General features: G+C 44.8%; 1 protein-coding gene across 1 annotated transcript; it reads left to right on the top strand.

Moving 5' to 3' along the window:
• Positions 1-2,868: 2,868 nt before the first annotated feature.
• Positions 2,869-7,235, top strand: LOC120409029 (cytochrome P450 26A1). Its single transcript, XM_039546361.1, has 7 exons — positions 2,869-3,394; positions 3,646-3,870; positions 4,126-4,413; positions 4,639-4,788; positions 5,530-5,664; positions 6,011-6,166; positions 6,383-7,235. Exons 1-7 carry the CDS (start codon positions 3,206-3,208, stop codon positions 6,722-6,724), a joined length of 1,485 nt encoding a protein of 494 aa, XP_039402295.1. The 5' UTR covers positions 2,869-3,205; the 3' UTR covers positions 6,725-7,235.
• Positions 7,236-12,862: the final 5,627 nt, after the last annotated feature.

The following is a 12,862-nucleotide window of genomic DNA, read 5'->3' on the forward strand; positions in this document are numbered from 1 at the left end:
GCATTATATGCAGGCATGTGTATAATAGTCACCGTATGCTTCTACCCTTTACCGATAAATGTTTTTTAAGGAACTAGGGCTTCACCGACATTTCAATTAAACTCTAAACTTTAAAAGCCCTTAGCCCTCCCGGGTCAGGTCGCTTGCTGACGCTGCACCATCTAGAAATAAATTTGCGTTTTTAAGCACAGGTTAAGTGTCTTGTCCCAGAACTAGAAAACAGTCAAAAAACTGTGCATGCGGCACAGAAAGATTGGCGTTCAACGACTACATTGCCAGGTACTGTCAAAGCAACCAGGCTACTAAATACTAAGCAGAAATACTCCCCGAGTCATGTCTTCCAGAAAACATAAAAGGGGATACACTAGACATTAGGGGCTAACATTCAGATTCCATTAAAAAAAATCGCGCTCGAATGTTTATTGTGGTTAGGCAAGGAATCAGAAAGCGAAATTGACTAGACAAACATGAAACTGAATAGTTTACTTGTACCGTCCGAGTGAAATAGGGTAAACACATATATAAACATATGACAAACAACAGCGACAGCTCTTTTGATTTTGAAACTTCTTCCTCTTGTAATATATTATTGATATTCGATGCAAGGACATTTTGTAGATACAAATATTACTTTGAAGCTCGGAGTGCCCCTTCAACATTTCCCAGCTTAGTCACGAATATACAAAAGAAACTGCGAGGGTCATTTCAGCCAAGTAGTGAGCAACAAACACGAGGAGAAAAAGTTCTGTCATTTGAAGGTTATCGAGGATCTTGTTTGTATTAATTTGCCGTATTTCTGCGAAACGGTGCCTAAGCTAGATACAAATGTAAGACTTTATGGTAAGTGCTTATCATACACTTCAACTACTTACTGCAGCATTTATTGTAATAACGGTAACCGCCAGTCAGTGACTTCTGGACAGGTGTTATCTGTGTAGGTGTTATATAAAAACAACAAGGAGTCGGGTGGCACCTTAAGGACTAACAGATTTATTTGGGAATAAGCTTTCCTGGGTAAAAACATATATATACATATACATTCTTATATATATAATATGACTGCATCAATAGCTTTACAATCAGTAGGTATTGGTGTATATATACCCCCGGAGCTACCATGTTTCCGAATACCAATACCTACTGATTGTAAAGCTACCGATGCAGCCAGATGGGTACAGTTCAGAGATGATGCACATGACAGAGCAGGAAGAGCGATCGGTGTTTTGGAAACTTTTAGCAGCTGGCTGCTCTTTTGGCGAACAACCAACAAGTACCTGTGTTCTACATCTCTGGTTGCACAGAAGGGAAATTCAACTCTGCTCCGAAATATTTTTTTTAAGGTTTCGCCAAGGTGTAACGCCAGGATCCCCAAACGAACTGGAGAGTCATTCCAGCCCTGATCGTATTTTCCTGTACAACGACCTCTTATAAATCTACAACCGTGAGTGGGAGGAGCGAAGGGTCCGTGGCAGCCGCCGCCCGTGAACATCCTTTCCCCGCAGTCAGCCCTGCCATCCCGAATTGCACCGCAGTGATAAAAAGCGGCTCCGCATGAGAACATTTCCTAGCATTTGTGAAGCACTCCTGCTTCCTGGATGCTCTACAGGTGAACGTCAGACCCTGGGCAATTCTCTGCACGGTTTGTGGGAGCACATAGCCAGGGCGAAGTCCGCTTTCCAGGCACACATAGCTATCTCCCAGTCTCTGTGCCCCCCTCTGAATTAAACTGCTGCTGGGGAGTATGCCGAATTCCTCTGCCTTCTTCCCATAACGTTATGGCGGCCTGTGGGTTATCTGCCTCCCACCTATATTCAGACAGATGCTGACTACTGCTCTGCTTGTTGAAAAGGCAAACCCATCACCGCAGGTTGCAAAAGAAAAGATTCACACAGAGAAGACCCCCGGGGTGAGAACTAGCTATGCTCCAGGGACCAGGATGAGAAGCACCAGAAACCTCACGCGTAGGCGCGGTCTGCGGGTGCTGTGATCCATGATTTAAGCGTCTATAAAAGTCTGTGGGTGGCGATAGCCTGGATGTTTACTTTTTGATATAACCTTGCCTTCCCTCGCTGACCTGCGTTTGAACCTGCCATTAGCGCTGCATCATAAGTTTCAGAATTTACTCCTGCCTGATGCTGATTATTCCTCTCAGGACCCTGACCATAAATACAAGCTGGGCCTTTGAGGTGAACTTCAGGCCACGCACTAATCTGAGGGGACAAGGCGAAGCGGCGGCTGTTCGTGATCCAATTCTGTTTTTAGCCCGTAAACCCAAAGCTGCGTTCCAAGCGACTCAGCGCTTTGCAGCTGGAGTTCGGGGAACTCAGCCCTACCCAGGGAGAACCTGGAGGAGATGTTCAAAGCGCTCAGTCCCTGGCCCAGCCCGCCCCGCTAGTGCCGGGTCTGTGCCACTTGCTCCCACTATGCTAACGAGCAATAGCACCAACCCGGAACCAGGCGAAGTCCAATTAACTACTCCTCGCACAGGATGCAACAGCTCGGCTCTTCGCCGGTAGCCTGGGGCTCAGGTCTTTGAAACAAAGGCTGAACTGCAAAGTGCAGTCAGAGAGATTTAAAAAGATCGGTTGTGTGTACGGTCGTTCTCAAACCACTCATAGAGGCAAAATATAAACACGGTACGTGCTTTCCCGTGTAACTGGGCATAAGGACAAAGTGAGCGAGGCATTTCTATAATCTGCGTCAATATATTCTGACTCGGTTTAATGAGGGATAAATAAAGGTAAAAGGGATGCAGCTAATTAGCTGGTCTTTCCTTGATCCCGACGAGCTGAACTAGCAGCTGTTTGCAATTCTGCCCCCATTCCAGCCTTTAAGGATTATTCAATGAGCTACAGAGTAGCACCCTGAAGGAGCTGAGATCTGAGGCCCCCTCTCCCGCGAGCCGCATTGTGCGGGTGAAATTAGCACCTTTTCAAAGTCAGCTCAGTGGCTTGGCTGTAGCTCCTGGAGGAGGGAGACCCGGAGAAGCCACCGCGCAAAACAAACAGTTAAAGATTTCGGGGGGAGGAGCCAGGCCACAATCCGTAATTAAAGATGAACTTTGGGTGAACTAATTTATCTGACCAAGGTGGAGTGGGCAGCAACCTGGGGGAGGGCTATAAAAAGGGGCCCACGGCGGGGCTTGGCCTGTGCGCTGCTGCGCTCTGCGGAGACAGGTAGGGGCTGCAGGCGCTGCTCGCGAGCCATGGGCTTCTCCACCTTGCTGGCCAGCACCCTGTGCACCGTCCTGCTGCCTCTGCTGCTCTTCCTGGCCGCGGTGAAGCTGTGGCATCTGTACTGCGTGAGCGGCCGGGAGCCCGGCTGCAGCCTCCCGCTGCCCCCCGGCACCATGGGGCTCCCCTTCTTCGGGGAGACGCTGCAACTGGTGCTGCAGGTAAGGCCCGCGAGCTCTCCCTGCCCCGCCTGGCTTCGGGAAGGGGCAGCCGGCCCCCCCTGATTAGCCAGGGCCGACTCGGGGAGCCGGCTCCTCCTTCTGCGGGATCAGGTTGGGGGCAGCAGCTGTCGCGGCTCCTGGGTGCGCTGAGCTCCAGGTAGCCGGGGCAGGGCAGCGCTAGCCGGGGAGGGAGGGAGGCAGGCAGGCGGCTGGCCCGGATCCCCGCTGTCACTGCCCTTCTCTCCCTCCAGCGGCGGAAGTTTCTCCAGATGAAGCGTCGGAAATACGGGTTTATCTACAAGACCCACCTCTTCGGGCGCCCCACCGTGCGGGTGATGGGGGCCGAGAACGTGCGGCACATCCTGCTCGGGGAGCATCGCCTGGTGTCGGTGCAGTGGCCGGCGTCCGTGCGCACTATCCTGGGGTCCGGCTGCCTCTCCAACCTGCACGACGGGCAGCACAAGCACCGGAAAAAGGTACGGCGAGACCCCGCTCCCTTTCCCCGACCTGCCCTGCGGGCTGGGCTGCAGCTCGGCGGTTTGCATCCGGCCGGGGCTGCCGCCTGTGCGCTCTCCAAGCTCCGGGAGCGGCGCCCTCCTTTGTGCGGCTGGGCCGGGGGTGCGCTCCCCTGTCCAGCCGGGCTGAGCTGCGGCTGCGGCTCCGGCGCGCTCTTCCCCTGGGGCGGCGCGGGGGGCTGGGGCTGGGGCCTGAGCCTTCCCCTTCTCCCGCAGGTGATCATGAAGGCTTTCTCCCGGGAGGCCCTGCAGCACTACGTCCCCGGCATCCAGGAGGAGGTGACCGCCTGCCTGGCGCGCTGGCTGCGCAGCGGCGGCTCCTGCCTCCTGGTTTACCCTGAAGTGAAGCGCCTCATGTTCCGCATCGCCATGAGGATCCTGCTGGGCTTCGAGCCGCGTCACGCGGACCAGGACAGCGAGCAGCAGCTGGTGGAGGCCTTCGAGGAGATGATCCGCAACCTCTTCTCCCTGCCCATCGATGTGCCCTTCAGCGGGCTCTACCGGGTAACGCTCCCGCCTGCGATCGGGACTAGCTCCGGGGTCGGGGGTCCCAGGCACCTCCCGCCCGGGGGCGATGCCGCGCGGGGGGCTGGCACTAGGTGCCCGGCGATGGCAGCTGGAATTGGGAGCAGTGTATGGGAGCGTGCTCCCAGGGGGTTGGCACAGCGTGTGGGGACGGCCTGGCAGCGGGATGACCCGCCGCCCTTTGGCTCCCTTCTCCACCCGCAGGGCCTGCGGGCGCGGAACTTCATCCACGCCAAGATCGAGGAGAACATCCGGGCGAAGATGGCCCGTAAGCAGCCCGCGGGCGACTGTAAGGACGCGCTGCAGCTGCTGATGGAGCACACGCAGGACAACGGGGAGCCGCTGAATATGCAGGTGAGATGCCCGCGGGCACTGGCGGCCAGGCCACGGGGACCGCTGCGTTGCACTAAACAAGGGCGTGATTTTTGCTTCCTTTAAACTCGGTAGCATCTCTCCTGTTGATGTGATGGGAGCAGGATCGGGCCCTAAGTGTATCCTCCCCAGGAAGATCAGGGTGGCCAGTTCTCCTTTCAGTCGGGAACAGCTTCAGGGCCAGGATTTCTGACTATGGCGACCCATGAGTGGTCTCCACTCTCCCCCCGCTAGAGTTGAGGAAGATGCTCCAGTCCCTCCCGTACCTGTGGCAGCCCGGGTTCTGGAGCTACCGGAGTTCTGCCGCAGCCGCCCCGGATCCTGGCCTCCCAGGGCACATTCTGCTCGCAGAGCGACCGAAACCCCCCTCGGTGCTTTCCCCTTGTGCTCCGGCTGTTTGAACAGCACAACATGACGTGTGCAAAGCCAGGGCAATCCTTCTGTAAGGCATCGGTTCTCCAAAATCCCTTCCCGGACAAGGAGTCTCTGCTCCTCTTCCCACTCCCACCCGTGTTTTTCTGTGTCTATTAAAACGCAGCCTGTAGATGTGGAGCCTAGGAATATCGCTAATCACTGGTAGCATTTAAATGCGGAATTTCCTCTCTGCTTTACTGGCGGTGCAGTTTTAGAAAGACATTTGTGCAGGGGAGGAGAAGACCATGAGTTTGGTCTCAAGTACCTAAAACGTACACGTGTGTGTAAACATCCTGCTCTTTGTCTCAGGAGCTAAAAGAATCGGCAACAGAACTTCTGTTTGGAGGGCATGAAACCACGGCCAGTGCTGCCACATCTCTAATCACCTTCTTAGGACTTCACCGGGCTGTTCTGCAAAAAGTGAGAAAGGAGCTACAAATGAAGGTGGGTGTCTTCTCTGTGGAAGCTAAAATTTCCTCTGCATTCAGTTTACTGTTTGTTCCTCCTTCCTGAGAATGGAGTGTATTAACTCTAACAGACTAGAGACTAAATCTCCTAATTAAACAAAGTTAATGCCCCTTAAGACAACTTAACCAGGAAGAGCTGACTTTTCCATTTTGAAAAATGAGATTTGCAACGATTCAGGCTTGTTTGGGGAGTCCTTGTGATAACTGGGAGCTTGATGACTAGTTTGTACCCCATTACTGATGGCAATGCAGTGTCGGCTAACACAAACTGCAGCCTGACTTTTATGTGCATAGTCTTATGTTAACCATGTTCTTTTTCCTAGGGTTTATTGTGCAGCATGAACCAAGATGACAAACAACTGGATATAGAAGTCTTGGAACAGTTGAAGTACACAGGCTGTGTCATCAAAGAGACCCTCAGGCTGAGTCCACCGGTTCCTGGAGGATTTAGAGTTGCACTCAAGACTTTTGAGTTAAATGTAAGCTGGGTTACCTGGGCTTTGCTTCTGTTAAATCCCTTCAAAGACTGTAGTGGCTGCTTTCTCTTCTCCCCCCCCCCCACCCCCGTAATTTTATTTGAAAGTAAGTCAAACTGACAATATGTACAGGGATTTTTATTTCTCTATAAAATCTTGGTATTCATCTGCCTCTAAGCTGAAGTCTTCACACTTGAATTTCCTAACTTTTTTAAACAGGGTTACCAGATTCCTAAAGGTTGGAATATTATCTACAGTATCTGTGATACACATGATGTTGCAGACTTCTTCACCAACAAGGATGAATTTGACCCTGATCGCTTCATGTCTCCCTCTCCGGAAGATTCCTCCAGGTTCAGTTTCATCCCTTTTGGAGGAGGCTTGAGAAGCTGTGTGGGCAAAGAGTTTGCAAAAATCCTTCTCAAAATATTTACTGTGGAGTTGGCTCGGAATTGTGACTGGCAGCTGTTAAATGGACCTCCTACAATGAAAACTGGCCCCATAGTGTATCCAGTGGACAACCTGCCTACCAAATTCATAGGTTTCAATGGCCAAATCTGAGGTCAAAGGTTACTTCTGGATGAAATTCTATAGCATTTAAAGTACACATAGCTTTTTATAGAAACCTAAATCCAATATTAAATATTTAACTTGTAAATGTATAATAGTTATTTATGTATTTTTAATTTTTTTTTAAATCTACTAAATGTCATAAGTTTGGTTGATGTTATTCAAGCACTACGATTATGGGTCAGTGTGGTCCATAATTAGATAACTTATTTCTATAGAAACAATATTTCCCTCTTATTTAAGAATCTTGTTGAAAGCTTGTAATTTTAGCATTTTGGTGGAGTTTAAGGACAGTGTATGTATTCAGAGACCCTTAAACTTTTAACAAGCATGAAACCATGGGACTTAACTGCACATCCTGTGACCAAAATACACACGTGGCTTATATTTAAGCCAGGAGAATGTGTTTTCAGATTACTTTTTGATACTAGGTTTTGTGTTCAAAGTTTATGGATTATTATGACTTAAAATAAAGTTTATTTTTGAAGATGCTTTCTCCAAATCTCTAGCTTTATTTTTATTTTTCCCCTTAACCTCAACAAGTGAAGGGATTCTCTTGCATTTTAACCTCCATTTTTCCTGCACTCAACTCTAATGAGAAGACTCCAACTGGACTCAAACCAGTTCACTTGTTAAAGATACTGAGGCTTAACCAAGCCAACTTAATAAATGCAACTAAGACTCTCCTAAACAGGTTGACTAATCCTATAACATCTTCCCAAATTCAAACTCTTAGACTTCTATCATCCACTTAGAAAACCCACCCTCTATATAGCTGACTAAAATCCCTCGGGTGTGAGAGGAAAATAATGCAGGAGGAATGGACATTTCTCTACATGTCCAGTGCATAGTAACCTATATATCTAAATTTGAAACACGGTAAACTAAGACCAAATAAACCATGTTGCCTGCACCACAACCGTGCTCAGCCAGCTAGAATAAGCTCCTAGGTGTGTAGGCAGAGACTAGACCAAAAGTCCAGAATAAAACCTCTTTAGCTCCTCTTCTCCCATGGTGGTATTAACCCGCACCAACAGCCCCCGCACATTGTCATATATTGTTGTCTATCTGTCTAAATATCTGACTGTTGGAGGTATCTGTTACCAAGGGTTATTGCAAACAAGCTAGCTACCTGGTAGGTGTCTTACCATATATATAGCAATGGTTTAGATTACAACTGTAAATGCTGTAATGAAGTGCTGTTAGAGGAAGGATGGGGTTTGCTGTTAACAATTCTGGGATTTCTTAGAACAAAAAATAAAAAACAAATTCAATTAGCAGTGAATCAGGCCCTATCAAGTGTACTAGTAGAGTGTGGGAACAGGAGAGATAGTGGGCTTGGCATGACTCTCCCTCAACCTTGGCTAACTTAATTTTAAGTTTTAGAACAGAAGCTTCTAACAGGGTTGAAATGTGACCAAAAAAGCTTAACAGGAGAGGCTGGCTGCACAAATATTGGAAAAGGTGAACTGTCACACACTGCTAGCACCATACACATAAAGCAAACTTCATTGGCACTTGAGGTTATATTGAACAATTCTTGGGTGATCCTTTTCTCTTAGTCCTGATCTTGGATGATTTCAGGGGGTTGTGGAGAAAATTCTAAATCACCAATGCCTGCAAGTGTTCCACTTATCAAATAATGGCAATTAAAAGTCTTATGAATGTTGCTATTCAGCATAAAAGCTTTTGCCATCTAATGCTAAAAATCAAAATATTAATTTCTAGGGCAACATGTTAAGCACAATCAACATATTATAATAAATAGCTTTTTGAATTCTTCCAGCTCACAGATTAAAAGTGATTTTAGTTCTAGACATATACATTGCCTATATTGTCTCATAAAGCAGAGCCTTGTAATATAAAAATTGCTCTTTGCCCAATTTTAAGATCACTGTTACTATGTGAACTCTCTGGGTCTGATTGCTATTTACACCACTTGACAATTTATACTTACTTTAGGCCCTTTCACACTGCCAGAGTGGTATAAAGTGGCCTTGGTAGAAAAGAGAATCAGCCCTTTGATTACAAACACTTTACACATCATCTGCAACCTTATGTAATGCAAAGGCTACTCATATGTTTTTAAATAGAACTATTAGAGTCCTGCTAATCTTTACATTACAATAGTCTGCAAATAGAAAAAAAGATTAGATGATAAATATTTTGGAAATTAGGTCTTTTTTAAAAACATACTGTCATATTATTCTTACATGGGGTTTAAGCAATAACTGCACTTGCTACCAATATCTTAAACAAAGTGTCAGCCATACAGAGTGCTCTAATATATAACAATTTCAATATATCCTATTTTAAATCTAAGATTGCACTTGCACCATAGTAAAAAAATTCTCTCTCTCATTGCTGGCCAGGTTTGAGCCATACTGCAGCAATTTGTGTTTGGAGATAAAATGACATAGCTGTCTTACTACATCAGGATCTGTCCAGATTCTCAGGGGTAGATTCTCAGCTGAGGTAAATTGTGACAATATAAACTAGCTGAAGGTCTACCTGAAACAGTTTTAGCATTGTAACTAAACAGTAGGGCTGAAGGGTAATTTTTCAAAAAAAAAAAAAAAGCCTAAATCCCATTTTCAAAACCATAAGATACTTCTGAAATTTTTATCCAAAATTTTCTAAAGTGTTGGTGCTTCTGAATGCCTAATTCATTAAAGGGACCTGATTCAGAGATTAGCCCTTTATAAAAATTAGACCCTTTTAAAGAGTCTCAAGTTAGGCACCTACATTTACTAGTCATTTTTGAACATTTTGCACTGTGTACACCTTTTAAAAATGCAGATGATCAAACACATGCTGCACTCTGATCTTTCAATGGAAGGCTGTGCTTTTATTTGTTGCACCATGCTGTTTTTCTAGATGTAACATGGACTACCAGAAACACCTGTCTTTAACCTATTTAAAGTAAAACTTACTCAGTTTTGCAGCATGTCAAATGTGTCATATTTTTGAAATTTGCTGTTATGTTATATGAAGGTTAATTCCTGATTAAATATGACATTAAGGAACATATTGAACTGATTTCTGATTGAAATGCAGAAACCTTTTTAACTTAAGGTCATAGATGGGTAATTAGCGAGACAAGGTGGGTGAGGTAATATCAACAGAAATTGGTTCACTACAAGATGATTATTACCTCATCCAGCTTGTCTCTCCAGTATCGCAGGACCAACACAGCTACACCACCACTGCTTATATAGATGGATAATGCTGAATTTAAAAGTAATGACTCTATGAATAAACAACTGCACAAACCTAATGTAATGACTTCTGAAAACTGAATTGGGACAAATAGGGTTATTGTTTGATTGATTGAAAGAACATTTCAGCCTATTGATTGCCATTTGTCTTCATGAAATTATACAAGGGTCAGAATATTTTTATCAGCTGAACAGTAGAAAGAAATTTTACTTTCTAATTTGTTTTAAAAAAAATACAAAAAAACTGGACAGCCCAGAACACTTAAAACCTTTTACATTCAAGATCCTGTACTTTGTTTAGACTTTTTCTAGGAATTTCTTTCTACCCTTTGAGAGATCACATTTTGATAGAAGGTTGTTCTGCTTTGCATGTTAGTTTCTATCTGCAGCACTTTTTTATATTACTCCCTTTGATGACTTGGAGTGTTTTTTGAGAAGTACTGAAAAAATACATAGCAATTTAGAGAAAAAAATTTACTCAAGTACCTAAGTCACTTGTGAAAATGGGATTTTTGTACTTCTGAAAATTTTACTTATTGGCACCATTCATCAGGAGGGACACCATTTGAGGATTCTATCACAGTGGATTTAGGTCAACATTTGTAAACCTGAATGCCTAAATTAGCCCCCTAAATCTGTATTTCAGCTTCTAAATAACACCAGATTTTCAAAAGTGCTGAGACTTTGCAGTTACTATTGATTTCAATGGGAACCACAGTGCTCAATACCTCTGTAAAATCAGGGCACTTTTACTTCCTAAATATGGCTTTAGGAGCCTAACTGCAGATGACCAGATTTGAAAATGTTTGCCTTAATACACACCTGATATTAATTAGCATTGTCAGATGAGGCTAATATGGTGTTATGTTTCGCTTGTGTGCAGCCCCTAAATGCAAGTTAGGGAAAAAGTTTGAAAGCACAAAAAAGAATGAAATGTCAAAGAGGTTCAAACTCAACTTTAATCCATGCATATTCTGGCAATGTTTCAGCTATGAAAATATGATCACAAATATTGGTTTGGGTGTATTGTGGTGTGCACTGTTTAAAATATAGTGTTCCGCCCTAGAAGTGGTTACAGTTATTCCTGGCTGCAAAACACTTTAGGATAAAAGGCTCTGTGTTAATGTAAAGGACTCTCCTTCCATCCCTCCCATGTAATAAAGAGGGGGTGGGTAGCTTTGGATAGCATTTGTTAGTATAAAGAGTTTTGTTTGCCAGGTGGTCTCTATTGTAAATTCTCTATGTCAAGCTATACATCCAGAATGCACTGCAAAACATATACAGATTAGTGGCAAAGATTCTTAAAGTTTATTAGTTGCAACCATTAGAGTGATAGATTAGGAGTAAGGGAACATAACTGGCAGCAAGTTTAGAGAAGGTTCATTACTATGCTGGCTTGCCTAGCTTGTTTAATAATGTCATATGAAAAATGTTATATGAGAAGTTTGATGAATAATGCAGCCTTCATTAAGTTATGTAAATGAATGTGACTTCGTGGGTGGGTTAAAGATAAAATATTTCACAAATCTGTCTCCAACCAAAGAATAAGAGCAGCACAGACAGGTTTTAATGAGTTTCAGATTAAAATATTTAAAAGCTGGCAGACGCTTTTGTAGGATGACACAGTACTAGAGAGACCCCAAAGGGAAAATGGGACAGAGTGCAGGGCTGGCCTGAGGGCCCCCCCCCCACACACACACACAGGGGACAGGCATGGCTTGTGAAAGCAGCGTTGCACATACTAGATAGGGTGACCATATTCCCCAAAGGCTGGAGCTGGCATTGCTGTTCGCCCACGTCCTGCTTGCCTCCCACTGGAGCCCAGCCTCCCCCACTGCACAGAGCTGGCAGTGCTGCTCCCCCCACATGTTTCTCCACATCCCACTTGTTTACTAAAGTGGGCATTTGTCCCGTTTGCTCTTGCCAACTGATCAAGGGGGCAAATACCCACTTTTGCCAAAAAAGTCAGGACGGCTGGAACAAGGCTTAAAAAAGGGAGTGTCCTGGCCAAAATGGGCTGTGTGCTCACCCTACATAGTACAGTAGAACCTCAACATTATGAACACCAGAGTTACAAACTGACCGGTCAACCACACACCTCATTTGGAACTGGAAGTACAGAATCAGGCAGCAGCAGAGACAAAAATAAAACAAAACTCCACAATCAAATCCAGTACTGTGTTAAACGTAAACTACTTAAAAAAAGGGGGGGGGGAGGTGTTGGGAAGTTTAAAAAAAATATTTGTCAAACTAAGGAAACTGTTTATGTGCTTCAGAGTAGTAGCCATGTTAGTCTGTCTCCGCAAAAAGAACAGGAGTACTTGTGGCACCTTAAAGACTAACAAAATTTGTTAGTCTTTAAGGTGCCACAAGTACTCCTGTTCTTTTTGTTTCTGTGCTTGTTTCATTTAAATTAAGATGGTTAAAATCAGCATTTTTCTTCTGCATAGTGAAGTTTCAAAACTGTACAAAGTCAATGTTCAGTTCTAAACATTTGAAAGAACAACCATAACGTTTTGTTCAGAGTTACAAGTATTTCAGTGTTATGAAAAACCTACAGTTTTAATGGAATTTTACAACTGCCCTTTTAGTTGTAGTATGAGCAGCTAATATATTAAGTATATTCAGCTAATAAGGGGTATTGTGAGCTCCTTTTATTAGCATCCACACTATTGATCTGCTTGTGTCTTTTTGTGCAATTTTAGTACCTTAAACCAATGTGTGGAGTTTGTGAAGTCTGCAATACTGACAAGTTAGGCTGATCATTTTAGCAAGGGTGACTTGTCCTATATTCATACTTGTTTGCAAACTCATTGCAGTCGTTAATACCTTATAGGCCCTAGGGATTATCTGATTTTATTTAGTTATGTTAATTTATAACAATTTTAAAACGAAAGTGTCTCTCTTGTGC

The sequence above is a fragment of the Mauremys reevesii genome, linkage group 7 (genome assembly GCF_016161935.1).
Source record: "Mauremys reevesii isolate NIE-2019 linkage group 7, ASM1616193v1, whole genome shotgun sequence".
Lineage (NCBI taxonomy): Eukaryota > Metazoa > Chordata > Testudines > Geoemydidae > Mauremys > Mauremys reevesii.

Excerpts from the sequence above, each read along its gene's own strand:
- LOC120409029 (XM_039546361.1), top strand. The coding sequence starts at position 3,206 with ATGGGCTTCTCCACCTTGCTGGCCAGCACCCTGTGCACCGTCCTGCTG. Across the intron at positions 4,414-4,638 it reads CCTTCAGCGGGCTCTACCGG|GGCCTGCGGGCGCGGAACTT; the intron begins GTAACGCTCCCG and ends CTCCACCCGCAG. Across the intron at positions 5,665-6,010 it reads GAAAGGAGCTACAAATGAAG|GGTTTATTGTGCAGCATGAA; the intron begins GTGGGTGTCTTC and ends TCTTTTTCCTAG.